Source organism: Candoia aspera, chromosome 2 (genome assembly GCF_035149785.1).
Source record: "Candoia aspera isolate rCanAsp1 chromosome 2, rCanAsp1.hap2, whole genome shotgun sequence".
Taxonomy (NCBI): Eukaryota; Metazoa; Chordata; class Lepidosauria; order Squamata; family Boidae; genus Candoia; species Candoia aspera.
In genome coordinates, this window is record NC_086154.1 from 84,416,684 (window position 1) to 84,432,759 (window position 16,076).

The window sequence follows — 16,076 nt, forward strand, 5'->3', positions numbered from 1 at the left end:
CTGGAAACAATGAGAAGGAAATTTAGATTAAAATCCATTATTGGGAATAGAAAAACAGTTACCCCAGCAGAGTTTTTTTTTTTACTTCCTTTCCCTCCCCTTTAGGTGACAGGATTATAAGCTTACTGTATATTCCAAAACTGATTATACCAACATTTCATATAAAAATACAACACAAATAATTTTACTATAGCTATTTATTTCTCAGAATATAGTTTTACTGTTTTTGAACAAGGAGTTACTATTTCACAGTCTGTTTTATGGCTCATAAAACTGGCTCACGTGATGATTCCCTAATAAGGACAGCAATATGCACTTCCCCATTTCATGTGAACTAAATAAACATGTATATTTTCCCATCAAGTCATCCAGATAAACATGTCAAGTTTGAGGTTCTTATGAACTACTGAAATTATGATGTATAGGTTTGCTTTTGATATCAAAAATCCACTCATGAACCTCAACCTAATTTCACTCTCCTTTTTCACCCTAAATATGGAAATGTTTATTTTCATGGAAGTGTTTGGGGAAAAGCAAAGATTTGAAAATGGATGGGAATTATCGACAAATACAAGTAAGAGGTTATTGCAAAAAAAGAAGGTATTTGATCAGAAAAACTCTTATACTGCTGCTGATTTCTGAGGATGATGATTTCTCTATAATACCATCACCTTCAGATAAAAAGGCAGTAGTGAAGTAATAAAAAAAGCTTAACTATTCATTGCTTTCGGTAAGTTTCAGAACGGGAATCTACAATTTCCTTAAAGATGCCTGAAGCTCTTACATGTACATGCTGATGTCATTACCTGTGCTACATAATAAGCACAATTGAATTTGGCATTTAGAAAGTACATTGCTTCTTGAAAGTGTTTTAATGCAGAGGTTATGTATTTCCTGAAGGTTGCCTGCTACAAATGTAAAGAAATTACAGCAACTTTTTGCATAATCTGCATTTGGAGACAAAAATGCAAACAGTAAATGCCACTTGGATTATGACAGGATTGTATTATAATTAAAAGTATTATATGCATAACTAAAGCTCTAAACTACCAGGTGGGTAGGTATGTTAGTCAGCTGCAGAAAAATGATCATACATGTGAAATGCTATCCTGGCCCCAGATCAAGCAGTTCAATTTGGTCACCCACGGCTTATTGGTTTATTATTACAAAACTTAATAGAAAGATTCTGCTGTGAACAGAAGTGCAACTCGTGTTAAAAGATGGGGCGAGCCTCCAATCGTGCCATTGTGGCTACATCCTGATTCTTTTGACCCACAGATACCTTGGACTGTACTTTTCATATAAAGTTGGATTTTGTTGCATCTTTTGTGGCTGGGAGTCACATTTGGAATTCTGAGAGCATGTTACACAAAATTGCTGCCATGATGGGCCTGGCAGATCACAAAACATCCATCTATCAGAAAGCAAATGTGTCAGGTTGCTCCCCCGCCCATCCTTTCTGGCCTCCCAGGATCCTCCTTATCACTAAGATTACTTCCGTTCCCCCCCTCCCCTCCCCCACCATGGGCAAGTGAGCACACTTCCAAGCTGAGCCCTGGGTTGTGGCACTCTATCATTTTAATGGTCTAAAATATGTCCTGGGTATACATGGGACCCAGAATCCTTATGAATGTAAACCTTATGCTAGAGGTTGGCACTCTGCTTTACAGCAGCCTCACACTTTGTTTAATTTAAAAGACTCTTCATATAATTTAAAAGAGTAATTCATTTAATTTTAATAATAAAATAAAATTATGGGGAACATAGAACATAGCAGGCCCCAAGGAAGGCATCTGTTCTACACTTGGGAGACTTAGGGTGACCACAAAGGGGACCCAGAGTTCAGTGTAATTATCACAGTTTGTATATTTGACATTTCCCTCTGATCTCATTATTATTGTTATTGATCAACACTCCATATGTATAGAGAGTAAGGAAGATGAACTTGACAGAAATATGCAAGATCTGTTATCTAGGGAAACATTCTTTAAGCTCTGAGAAAGGAGATAATATTTGGAAGTGGCTTCTTATATCCCAGTGATTCACTGGGGCATACGAAGGCGGGGAGGGGAGGTACAGCACAATCAGACTTGCCAGATTCTGTTATAATAGCCAATATCAATAAAATAGTTTTAGCCTTCCTGTGGAATTGATTTCCTGGTTTGGTCTACCTAATGAGGCTGACAATATGTTTGTCCTCTGTCAGCCCTTGAAGAGAGACCACTGCAGGGACTACAGGAATGCTAATTTATTGTAGGATAGAATAACAGTACCCCGAAGGCCTGCCAGAGTTTCCTTTTGCTGCCTCTTAGGCTAAAAAAAATCAAGGTAGGGTTACTCTTTCTTTCTCATGCTTGCTTCAGTCTCTGGACTGTGTAATCATTTCTCCAAATCCCTCTTTAGAATGGAGACTTCCTACATAATACTGTAATATAAAAATAAGAGTCTTGTATATGCTTATTTTGATTATGGATTACACTACCCTTGGTAAGAAATGCAGTAAGGAATGAATGATGAGCAAAAACATTGGCTACTAATTTTCAACAGTGCAGGGGAATTCTGGGAGTTGAAGACCACACATCTTAAAATTGCCAGGGTTGAGAAATACTGGTTTAAACTGTTAATGGAAGATTTCACTATGAGGTGCCATTTCTGGGCACTACAATAGCACCACCAGAACCTTTGTCATTTGGAGAATTTCTGCTTGGACCCTGAAAAAAAGGAAGATGCAAGCTCTCTCTTAACACTCAAGCCATGTCTCTCTAATGTCCTAAGACATGGAGGAAGATGTTACTCAACACTGAGTAACATCTATTTGACAGTGATTTTAAGGAAGATATATCAAGATAAAAGTGGGCCAGCCTACTGACATAAACCAATCCAACACAGAGGAACTTTGAGAAATAATTTTAAAAGGCTCTCTCAGGAATAGCAAGAAAACGCAGGCTTCTAAATGATGTACCCCAAATAACAACAAACATATACAGTAGAAAAGTGAAAGCATTTTCTCAGACTTGAACAATGTGCCTACTAGCAAGAAGGGACAATGCAATATGGAAGGCATTTGTTTCTTAGTTAGAATTAATTAGCTGTCTGGAGTTATTAAATGCCCTCGCTGGCCGGTACTAATGAAACCAGAAGCTATAAATTTGAGCCAGAGTAATTACAGCCACTATGTTTAAAACTGTTCAAAATTAATACTGAACAACCATATTACAATAGATTAGATTAATGATAATATTAAGACAGCCATTTTTTACAGTGGGAGGGAAAGAGGAAAGGTAGCACATCTCACAGTAGTCTGAACAATCATCTGCCGATGACAGGACAGTCAGTACCCATCCAGTAGTGAAGCTTGTGCTTTTTGAACTTTAAGGACCAAACTAGCATTGAAGCTTCAGAACCCAAGCAAGTAAGTATCCAGGCCTCACTACACACATTTCTTCACTACAAATACTATTCTTTCAAAAGAAAAAGACTACAGAAGAAAAACAACGCAACAGCTCCTTCGATTGGACACTGAAAGGCAGCTTCATGGGATGCTACTGGGTGATACACTTCTGTCTAATGGAATTTGAAGCAGCAAAGTATCCTATGCTACTACCTTCAAAATAAGAGATAAAACTTTATTTATTTATGATTCAGATTTCTATTATCGCCCATCACTCCCAAGAGGGAGACTCTTAAGTGCTGCTTACATGGCTTTAGATGCCTCTCATCATACTTGTGCCATGTAAGGCGTCCATTTGAAGCCTTGGAGGCATCAAAATGATGTCAAATGTGTCTGATGCCATTTGTGTGATGATGTCTTGACACACATGACAACAGTTGCTCGCCCTCCCCCACAGACATCTATGGGTCAGTTGCTGACATCTAAAACAGGCCACTCAAATCTCTTGAGTGTTCACAAACTATAGGAAACAAATTGTTCATCCTAGCAATAAATGACACACTCTTCATCTTAATGAGCTGGAAACTGCTCCCGCTTACACAGATTCTTTTGTTATGCATAGCCAAGCCTGATAGTTCTATTGGAGTAAAACAAGTACATCAAATGGAGCGGGAGTGTTTTTCTGTCCTCTTTTAAGGATTTAAATACTGCTTTTCAAAACAGAAGTTTTCCCCAAGTACCTCAGTACCTCAACCAGGTAGTTATTACACCTTTACTCTGGGCCAGCCAGGAATGATAGAGAGTGACATCAGTGTCAAGTGACATCAACTGCTACGTCTGAATAGAAGACGACCTTGGCAGCTAAAACATGGAACTAAATCCAATCAGATACCACTGATCCATACAACCAGGAGTAAAATGTTAAAATTCTGTCTTTTGGCAGGAAGAAAATAGGAAAGTCTTATTTGCAATACCCGTAGTGTGGTAATTGTGGAGGGGTCTCGGAGCCGTCCATCTTCATCTTTGAGATTATAGCCCTCTGGTCTTTTATCTCGTTCACTGACTTTCCATAGTTTCACAGTTTTATCTGGAAGATAATCAGAATGCTTCACTGATTTACTGAATTATTATGCATATATAATAGTTAAGATTTCTTGTTACTTATCACTTGCACAGTTCATCAACAGTGACCTTTTTAAAAGTTACTTTATCACTGCTACCATTTTCTACATGGGAAAAGGGAGCTGAAGAGTCTCAAGAAAATCTATGACTATGAGAAAATGAGAAATGCATAATTGAACCTTCATCTACTGCAGCGTTTCTCAAGCTTGGCCATTTTAAGATGTGTGGACTTTGATCTCCAGAATTTCCCAGCCAGCATACTGCGGGGAATTCTGGGAATTAAAGTCCACACATCTTGAAGTTGCCAAGGTTGAGAAACACTGATCTATTGGATCATATTAACTAAACTATCTCTTAAGAGGCTGAAGCCCAAGGCCTCTTCAAATAGCTTCAGCAGGTCTTCTTGCTCAGACAAATGATAAGTTCTTACAATGGGAGACATAAATAGTAGGAACTTCTGGGGATGTATACTGGGACTGGTCCTTTTTAATGTGTTAAAATGATCTAGAGTTAGGATTCAATAGTGTGGTGACTATGTTTGCAGATGGCACCAATAATTTCGCCTGGTTAGAACAAAAAAGAACAGCAAGAGAGTCTCTCCAAACTAAGACAGTGCATGTGGAAATCCTAATGTTGTTCAGGTTCTGTGGCATTCATGTCCCATTTACAGATTGTCCCATCATCACATATTGGTCAGAACAGAAAAGAAATGGTGAACCATACAGAGCAAGAGAAGGCAAGATATGGCCACTGGGCTGTATATATCCCTTGAAAACTTCTGTGGCCTCCCAGAACCCTTCTGAAGCCACCTTGTCATACCTGACATTTGGCAAAAATATTCATGGCCTGCTTTCTCATCCTATCTCATTTCTGAATATTTCAAATCAAGTTTTGAAGTCGTAGACTGCAAATGTAGGTTCAAGTTTCTGCATGAAAAAGACTTCTGATTATAAACTGGGTGCTGAAATTGAACACCCTGCACATTGGATATATTGGAGGGAACAGTTTAGACAAGAAAGCCAGCACACACAATATTCCACAAAAGCAATTTAGAGTTACTTGAGATCCAACTGCTTTAGCCCAGCTTCGGTTGCGACTTATTACACTGCAAGTCCAAAGGGTAACATTATATGCACGGAAAAAGGAGCCCAACCATGTTGGTAATTTACTCAAAAGTCAGTTTCAACTGCCACCTCCCAGTGAAAGGAATAAAAACTGACATTTTATCATTCACGGTGAATCCATGTTAAATTTCACAATTGCCGGCTTGCCTGGCAGGTGGATATTTCCACTGGCTTCATCATTTTGCTGTCATTCTGTTTATTGTGTGCCATGAAATCCTATAGGAAAAAGAGCCTCAGGAACATGTGGCTTCTATTCTGAATAATGGTGTTTTCATTTCCCCCTCCTGGTGGGTATTTTATCAGTAGTTTGTCATTGTTCCCACAAGTTTTAAAGACAGTCTTATTCATCTTCATTTCTCCTATCCCATTTTTCTCTTAAGGATTGCAGTTGAGTACCATAGATTTTGTTGTATTCACTCATCCTGATATAAGTAGATTTCCCTGTATTGTGGAAGGGCATATTTAAGAACATTTAGAGACAACTGATAGGGATAACGTCTGAGCTATTTGGAGGTCTTCCCAGCATATGAAAACACTTTCTGGAACAGCAAACTAATTCTCCTATGAATAAAAAAAAAAACTATTTAAAAACTCAATTAACAGAACATTAGACTACATAATTAATCTTCATTGTGTTTCAGTGAGTCTTCCCCTCAAGTGAGTTTAATAACTCTCAGAATTTTATTACAATGATCAATAGGGTAAATTCTCCAACACAAGGTAAGTTGATGATGAAAGATAATTAGACTCTTTTTCCTCTGTAGTAATTAAGTCACGTTCATCTTAAAGCTTCATCCATCCTGATAACATCACTGGATCCTCATGACAGTTACGTGAACATAACATGAAGCATAAGTTTATGCTTAGGAAATGAAACCTGGAACACACACATGCCCCCACCCACCCACATATATATGTAAAACAGAAGAAGATAATTCTGCCACGGTCTTTCCAGCACAATTAAGAGATCAAAAAACCTTATTGATGTTACAGTCACTGCATTAGGAATATTGGGGGTGGGGGAGGTCTTAATTCCATCTGATTTTGTCCCCTATTTACCACAAAGCCTAGATAATTCGCAAAAAATGAAATAGTAAAAACTATCAAATTCAGTTTTCGTTTACCACAGTTTGAGGCTTTGTTATCTCCTCCAACATTTACTGTAAGTATTGCAGGATTCAAACAGAATTAAGTATAGCAGAATTCCTAACCCTGCAGAGAAACCTCTAGGCACATCTGTCACAATTTGCCTAGGTCTCCTTTGCTAGTTGATCATTGATCTTAAAACATGCAGCACCAGGTTTTAGAGGAAACATGCAATTCAGCATCCAGGGAACAGAAGTAGCATAATCCAATTCCCTCACCCCACCCACATTTCAAGCAAGTAGTATTCATAGGCAGTAAATTCTGAACAAGGCTTTAGTTAGTTCAGATGTATGGTAAAGAGACTGAAGAAAACAAGGTAGAAGAGACAATGCTAGGACAGAAGTTGTGAGGCATCTTGTCATGCATTGGATCAAGGCTTACAGCCTAGGGCAATGTTTCTCAACCTCAGCAACTTTAATACGTGTGGACTTCAACTTTCAGAATTCCCCAGAATTATGGGAATTGAAGTCCATTCATCTTAAAGTTGCCTAGGTTGAGAAACAGTGGTCCAGGGTACACGCCTGACACACAAACAGATGGTCAACGAAGAGGCAAAATCAAATTCCAGACAGAGCTGAAGATGAGTCTAGGAGTCAACCACCACAGTTTCATCAATATGTGTAATCGCAGAGCTGTACAAAGACAGGAACTCAGTCTTCCTGTACAAAGACAGGAACTCAGTCTTGAATAATAAACCTGACCACCTGTGGAGAAGACCTCTTTACTCCCAAGTGACCTGTTTCTTAAGTGCAGATATTTCTCCTGGGCCAGCAACTCAGACTGTATTTTCTCAGGCTGGGTAGTGCTTTAACATCCTGAAATTATTTTTCTAAATTGGACACAGAATCCTTTGTCCCATGCAACTGAAGTTGGGATGGCAACAACTTAAAATCCTGGACTAAATCAGGGCCTCCTGTACTGTAGTCCACTGTTCTGCCAGGACATTTGAGACTTGGGAGCAGAGATTCTTTATCTTCCAACAGTAACTTATTCAGGCATGGCATAAATGTCAAATCGAGTAGCAAGAGCATGTATTTCTCCCTCTAAGAGCAGAACAATGTGTTGCAGGGAACTTGAGAAACTGCAGCCTGCCATCTCAGGTTCTCATCTACTATAGCAGCCTTTTCCTGCCTGCTGTTTTCCAGAAGGGCTGGGACTATTAATTCAAGATTGTGGAATTACACACAACACATCTGAAGATACCAGACTGAGTAAGCTGCCTGAAGTGTTGTGAGGCTGTTCCTTTCTTTACCTTGTAAATTATATGAAGAAAGGCAAGGCTGAACATGCATGGGGCATTTTAAGATACATTACAGAAAGGAAGAGAGAAAATTCAACATTAGGGATATCTCCACCATAATTGCTGTTCTGTTGCTGTATCTGGATTAGATAGAGCAATAAATACTTGTCCTGTAGGGTGATTACAAGTATGAGTGATCACAGCCTATCAAAGCAGGATATTTTTGGCTGGAAAGCAAAAAAATTACCTGTTGTTATAACATACCATTGGTGGAGAGAAGGAAATAGGCTGCATTTTGCTGTGGGAGCCATCGTATTTTATTGATCTTCTCCTCGATCTCTAAGCTCTTCAGGTAATCGAACTCAGGTTCATGGCTCTGGAATGTGCTGTAAACATTATATTCTCCCCTGCGATGGGGCTGATTTTTGCTCTGCAGGAGTGGGAAAGAAACAATAAAGGGATTCTTAGAAGCTCCAGAGCTAGCAGATTTTCCATTGATTCTTTTGTTCTCTGAAGATTGTTGAAAGAGAGGGAAACGTCTGATTATGGTGACACACTGCAGTTTAGGGACCAAAGCAGAGATATTTCTTGCACAATGCCTTCTCCTCCTGGGTCACTTTCTATGTGCACCAGTGACAGGAAGCAGGGAGAGCACCATTGTTTCATTTTGATTCAAGAAGGCATGAAGTTCAACTTAAAGACAAATTGGCATGGAGCAATAATCACTTAAACCAAAGAACAAATCCTACTTGGCTTATGTACAAAATTCTCTCCATGCCGATCAACAGAAAATACACAGGTTTAATTTATAGACCTACACACATTTAACACAATAAATGATTTCACACAGCAAGGTAAACTTAGATATCTGGAATATGGTTTCTAGGAAAAGAGTTATGAGACCAGTCAAAAATAATAGATGAAAAGACTGAAACAGGTATTAGCAAAAACCCTCTATATTCAAATATTTAGGTTAGCAGTTGTGAAATAAATGGAAGGGAAAGGGAGAAAACATCACTAAAAAACTTTCTATAATGTTTTTTACTCTATAGCTGTATTTTCTTACTTTGCACTTTGTACATGTTAAAGGCTTAAATAAACAAATAATAGAGTAATGGTAATATAGTAGTAAAGTGAACCAAATGATTCAAATCTGACTTTATTTTGAAAGGAGCAGAAGTGAAGCACTTCTGAATGGTAATATCTGGCAATATCCAAATCAGAAAGCTGGTCTGTATCTGCTAAACAGTGCTTAAGGTAGAACTATAACTCATGGTCTCCTGGTTTCTAGTCTAGCACCTTAACCACTACAGCAATCAAACAGTAACCACTGGCAGTACTGAGCTCCCAGTATGATATTTACTAATATGGAAAAGCTTATTAAACCTGTTTTATTTTATCTTTATTTTATTTTATCTTATTTCTATGTTTATTTTTTCTTACAGGTTGGCATAGATCAAGAGTATCATACAGCAGCAGAGGGCTCTGCGTCAGCATAAACTATAATGAAGCTTGGTATACGATTGTTTCATTATGCTATACCAGTTTGGGAAGGGTAGGGGTCCTGCTAATTAAAAACAAACCAGACTTCAAAAGCATTATTCGACTGCACCAATAAAGTTCTCGCTGCATTTATGAGGCTTCAGCAGCAGGACGAAATTCTCCGCCGGCAATTATTGTTCCAAGATGGAAAAGGATTCAAGAAAATCCAACATTTGTAGGGCGCTCTTTGAAACAGAAGCTGGCCGATTGATCTTAATGGCCTTTTTTGCAATTTTCCGTGTGCTATGATAGAAGCAGGGTAAAGAGTGACATGCAAAGATTAGGAAGCAGCAGGAAGCTTCTTTTAAAAGGATAAAAATGGGCATTTTTGCATTCACCAGCACTTACCTCCTGCTCACGTTGAAATATTACAACACGACCCCCCTTGTCCCCTGTCGCTAGTAATTCTCCTGTGTGGTTGAATTCTACTGTAGAGATAATGTCAGCTGAAAAGAAAGAGACAAAGGCAATTTAAGTTAACTGCAGACTAGCTCTGCACTGGCATTTCAAAACCTCACTGCCTGTACAGTTAGAGGAAGAATTGCTGCCAGGGCTTTGCCTCTCTGGTGGAATTTCTATGGAGCACTTAGATTTCCTATTACACTTGAATCGCATTAAGGGAATTCACAAACATTGTTACTGAAAAAAGTCATGATTTTAAACTCCATTCAAGCACTTTCAATATGATCCCTCTTTTCCCACCTGTGCTGATGTTTCCTAGAACACTGGCACAGGCCAAATGACCGGCTGGAGAAAGACACCGAGCCGGACAGCACTTTTCTGGATTGGCCAATAGCATAATAATCATCTGTTCTTCACTTGAAGAAGAAAAAAACTCAAGGCAGTACATATTTCTAGTGCTAGAAAGAAACATGCCATCTTGAAATAATAATTTTGCTTGTTTTAAGATGCGTAAGATCTAGAGCAGGGTTTCTCAACCAGGGCTCCATGGAACCCCAGGGTTCCGCGAGAGGTCACTAGAGGTTCTCTGGGAGATCACAATTTATTTAAAAAATTATTTCAAATTCAGGCAACTTCACATTAAAGAGGTAAGTTTATTTTTAGTTTAAGGGCACTGTTAAAGGCCTACACGTGAAACAAATGTAATAATGCTGTAACTTGTGGCCTATATTTGAGCCTGACTGTGCAGGGGTTCCCCGAGGCCTGGAAAATATTTCAAGGGTTCCTCCAGGGTCAAAAGGTTGAGAAAGGCTGATCTAGAGGATGAGGTATGAACCTTTCACACCTTAACAAATGATTTCTGGAATAATTTAGGATCTGAAACAGCACCTGAGACTTGTGCAGTTACGTCACATAGGGCACTTACAGTTTTGACTGGCAGGTGGAGGCCAAATTCTCTTTTCTAGCCCTTGGGCTGCAGTTGACCGAATATGATTGCACAGAAAGGGGCCAGCACCTCTCATAATAACGGATTAATTTGTTCCTATTACAAATCGATTCAGTAAATCTTCCAGCACATATCCTATTCTTTGCCTCGAAACAATATGGAACATTTTGCCATGTTTCTCATTTAGCACATCAGGAAACAGCAACAGGTAAATTCAAACTTTGTTAATATTAAACCATCCTCTCTTCTCTCTGTTTTCTATCAGCTGGATTCACTCCAATATAATCAGCTTTCAAAAGATGCACTATCTTGTATAACTGACACATTCATAACCACACAGGGTATATACAGACATGCAATGTTTAAATTAAATTCTGTCTTAATGGCACAATATAGACAGAGCCACATTACTTTTTTATTGCAACAGTGAACAAATAATTTTTTCTCTTTCTGGAGGAGCCTCTGGGTTGGTCTACCATTTTCCAGTGGGAAGAAGAACATAGGTCAAAAGAAGAGTTGGCCTCATTAGAAGCACCATTTGTGGTTTCAAAAATTAAATCACTTGGGAGACTAAAAGGAGTGCAAGTCTGTCCTTCCATATCCTTCCCTCAATTACTATTACATCAACATCTTAATCAAGGATGGACATGAAAGCATTAGCCATGGAAAGGAGTCCAGAATTGAGAAGAGAGCCACTGCTGGGAAGAATAGAAGTTGAAGAAACAAGGAAAGACAAATCCTGTGGATGGAAAGGAAAGGCCAAACAAAGATTTTTGATCTGGGGTTCTCCAGATCTGGAACTATTCATGAAGTTCATATAAAGCATCTAGCACAATCTTCAAAAAGTAAAGTGGTCGCACAATTCCAAACATACTCACTCAGAAATTAAGTCTGCTGGGTTTGCTTGTATTTAAAGTTTCCCCAAATCCCTGTATTCCATAAGTTCTTGTATTGACGGTTCAATGTTGATCATGATCTCAACTTTTTCAAAATTATATTTTTGGTCAACTCAAGGTGGCAAACATACTTAATACTCTTGCCTCCTAATTTCCCCACAACAACAACCCTGTGAGGTGGGCTGGGCTGAGAGAACGTGACTGGCCCAAAGTCACCCAGCCAGCTTTCATGCCTAAGAAAAGCCTAGAACTCATGGTCTCCCAGTTTCTGGGCCAGCACCTTCACCACTACACCAAACTGGCTCTCTTTTGCCACATTGTCCAGCGCTCAAATCTGTTCTCATGTTATAGGTTCTAGAAGTTTGATATTACTTAATACTGACTCATCTTTGCAACATAAAATATACTGAAATACATGTATTCAGTGGCTAAACAGGAAAAAAAGACTCTGGTGCAGAGAAATTGCAAATACTGTACTTTTAAAAAGCAGAATGGAAAAGGGTTTGCACTGCATCAAGGTAAGCAGGGAATCTGCTGATGAGTGGATTTATCAGGGCTATTCTTAGGGGGAAAAAGTCAGAGGTTAATTCTGCTGCAATTATTCCCTCCTTGCCTTCAGTGATTGCATTTGAGTGCAGATTTCAGTGAATGCAAAGAATGGCTGAGAAGGGGAGGGAGAAGGCATCAAAAGCAGCAATACTGTTAACTACATTTTCTTTAGAAAAATGAAGCTTTTACACATTCTGAACCTTTGGCATCCATCTTCACTGTGAAGATTCTAGGTCTGATGGTGTCATTGTTTTAAATCCAGTATTTACATAAGCTTTTTCAGTTTTTTCAGAAGCTTTCAGTACTGCTGTTAAGAAGAATGTAAGTATCAGAATACAATAACTTCCTACATTCATGCTTAATAAAAAGCTTAGATGCTCAATCATAATCCTGAAATGGGATATGCATAAACTTTGGATGCCAGAAGGAAACAGAACATGTGCATTTCATGTCATGGGGTGTTTTGGAGCTAAGACTAAATTACAATCTGTGTGTGCAAAGTAGCACAGCCATGGCTGTATGTGAATCCCTCTTCTGCCTATGATTGCTGCAGAGAAGAGCAGAAAGGAAAGGTTTACTTTTGAATTTGACCTAACTACCACAATCCCTTCCATCCAAACTCAGGTAACTGCGGCTATTTATACTGCAGGAGTGATTATAAGTTTGGAAAGCATACTGGTTCTTAAAATTAATTGCAACCCGTCAATAACAGTCTAAAGAACCTTATTTATTGATTTGATTTGATTTGATTTGTATAGCCACCCATCTCACTTTCACTCTAGCCAGCTTACAATAAAACAAATAAAGTACATAAAATACACAACATAAAAAAAAATCAAAACACATAGCAGCTGGGCTATGTATGTATGTGTATGTGTGTGTGTGTGGGTGCATGTGTGTAAATATGTATGTGCATATTTGTAAGTATGTACTTAATTATCCTTGTCAGATATATATTTTAATCTCACACAGAAATACCAATAGGCAAAACATAGATGCCATTTAATACCACTTCCTATGGTCACAAATTTTTTTTTTTACAAGATGATTTTTTTTAGTTCAGCTATTATGTTTGATTCTAATTTCCCAAGCAAATATCTTTCTCCCCAGCCGGTAGCTTGTTCTGCCTTGTCATCAGTTGGCTATTTCCATAATGCTGGTAAAAACCTTTGCAATGCTAATTCTCATCTACAGCACATAGAATTCTATACCTTGAATCTTGCTAATTCTGCAAGTATGGAAGCAAGAGATGACTCTACACAACCTCATGAGGTTCAAAGGCATAAGGACTTTTGTTTAAAGGAAATCATGAGTGTCGTATATTGGTAATTTATTTATTTATCAAATTTGTCACTGCCCATCTCCTCCCATCAGAGGGACTCTGGGCGGTTTACAACAAAATAATCACAAAGGCAATAAATATATAAAAATGCACTATAAAATTGCATATCACTAATAAATATGAGTAAAATCCTGATTACTGTGATCTCGTTTAGTCTTTACTTGGAAGGGGTCCTTCAAGGCACTAGCCAACCCCAAACATGACTATTCTCCTCCCCACCCCAGGCCAAGTGGCAGAGCCAGGTCTTCAAGTTCCTCTGGAAGGCCAGGAGCGATGGGGCTAGCCTCACCTCCGGGGGCAAGATGTTCCAGAGGGCGAGCGCTACTGCAGAGAAGGCCCACCTCCTGAACCTCATCAGGCGGAATTCTCTTACTGACGGGGTCCGCAGCATGCCCTCTCTGCATGACCAGGTGGGACGGGTTGATGTAACGCACAATCAAAATGCATTTAAAAATGCTACTTTAAAAAAAAAACCTTTAATGCTAAAGATATCTAAACTTTTATAAATGTGCATTTGGAATTCCACTGGTGAGAAATGGGCCTTAGGGAAAGGGGATACAGATAAAATAAACACTGAAATTACTGAACACCATCATCTTTTTCAAAATATTGTTCCTACTAATAAAGTATCTTAAGAGAGACACAGATCCACTGCTACTCCATATCTATGTAGCACAATGTGTGAAAAGGAATCATCACATTGGATATCATTCCACTGCGGCCTCATACCCCAGGAGGTGGGGGAAATGATGCACAGCACTATGAAGAAATTTCATATATAGAAATGTGGCATTACAAGAAAGAAAATCAAACTGGCCAATTTATGGGTCTTAGATGTTTACTTCTGCTTTCAAAAATGTGGACGAGTAGAAAAATGGCAAATTTCTCAAGTAGGTGGTATGTTACAGATTACTGTCTTCCCACATGGTGATGTGATATAACCTTGCAAGTTCTAATTCCATTATGCCTAAATTACACCACTCTTTCTATGATCCACGGCTCCATCTTGTGGTGGTGCCTGTCCTCTTATCTCCCCTTTTCTAATCTCTGCTGGTCTATGAGGCAGATGAATAGTGAGCGCCATGCTGCCTCATTAATAGTTGTAGAAAATTGCTACACTTTTCTCCATGTTGCCCTAACTCAGTGGTTCTCAGCCTTAGCAACTTTAGGATGTGCATGATCCATGCTGGCTGGGGAATTCTGGGAGTTGAAATCCACACATCCTAAAGTTGCTGAGGCTGAGAACCACTACCCTAACTTATTCTACTACATAAAGGAAAGACCTGTATTTCCACTGCTTCTCATTCATCGAAATTAAAGAAAGTAAAACTGGTATATTTTTAGCCACTTACCCCTAAATCTGGCTGGCAACAAGATTACCGGAAGAGCTATTCTCTAGTTTAACCTGCAGTAGTTTAAAATTAACTTCACTGAAATCAGCTATGCTGCTGTTTAAATACAGGTATGGCACATGCTGTCCATTTAGACAGTATTTGTAAAAGCATTGTGATTAGCATCCAGCCAGGCCAATCAGAATTTAATTGAAACATGAACATTAGCCCCAGGATACAAACGAAAAAACAACACCACGTTATATAAAATGGATTACCCACTTTCACAGGACTGGAGAAACAGGTATTGGAGTACTCTTATTTTATGGCAAATCAAATAGCTACTGATTATCTGGATGTAAGTTCTTGTGAACAACCCACATAAACTATAAAAAATGCAGTCTCATTTCACAATGTGTATTTCACGTAATTGGACTGAATGGTCAACGTAATGGTGAAAAAACTGACAATTTTGTACGCAGAAACTAAGATTTGCTAAATGTCATTAATGTTCAATGTAGAAGCTTCAGAGGTAATTCAAAGTAATGTACAGGTAATCCTTGTTTAGCAATTGACTCGTTTAGCGACCGTTCAGTTATGGTGATGAAAAAGTAATTTTGTAACCAGCCCTTGCATCTGTGATCTTTGTAGGTCTGTAAAGCAAAGCAAAGGAAAGCTGAAGTAAGATCAAAAGCACAGTCATGGTTTCACTTAGTGACTGCTTCACTTAACAACTAAGTTGCTGGTCCCAATTGTGGTTGCTAAACGAGGATTGTGATGTAAATTTCAACACAGCATATTACTTGATCACAATCTGAATACGAGATAGCAACATGGTATGACTACAAAAAAAGATTAACCCAATGTTAAGCTGTATTCACAGAAATCTAGATTCCAAATCATCAGATACAGTATTTCCCTTTTATCCTATTTTGGTCAAACCATGGCTTGAGTACTATATTCAGTTCTAGCTCCACAGTTTAAGAAGGATTTGGATAAAGTTGGAAAAGGGCCAAACAAGACAACAGGGATTATCAAGGGACTG

General features: G+C 38.7%; 1 protein-coding gene across 3 annotated transcripts in view; it reads right to left on the bottom strand.

Moving 5' to 3' along the window:
- The window catches only part of PPP2R2B (protein phosphatase 2 regulatory subunit Bbeta), a 268,093-nt gene that overhangs the window by 70,771 nt on the left and 181,246 nt on the right, over positions 1 to 16,076 (bottom strand). For all 3 annotated transcript variants that reach the window (XM_063292375.1, XM_063292374.1, XM_063292376.1), the window contains exons 2-4: positions 9,914 to 10,011; positions 8,288 to 8,453; positions 4,366 to 4,478 (exon numbers count right to left, since the gene is read on the bottom strand). In XM_063292375.1, coding sequence (XP_063148445.1) covers positions 4,366 to 4,478; positions 8,288 to 8,453; positions 9,914 to 10,011 — 377 coding nt within the window. The remainder of the gene's footprint in view (positions 1 to 4,365; positions 4,479 to 8,287; positions 8,454 to 9,913; positions 10,012 to 16,076) is intronic.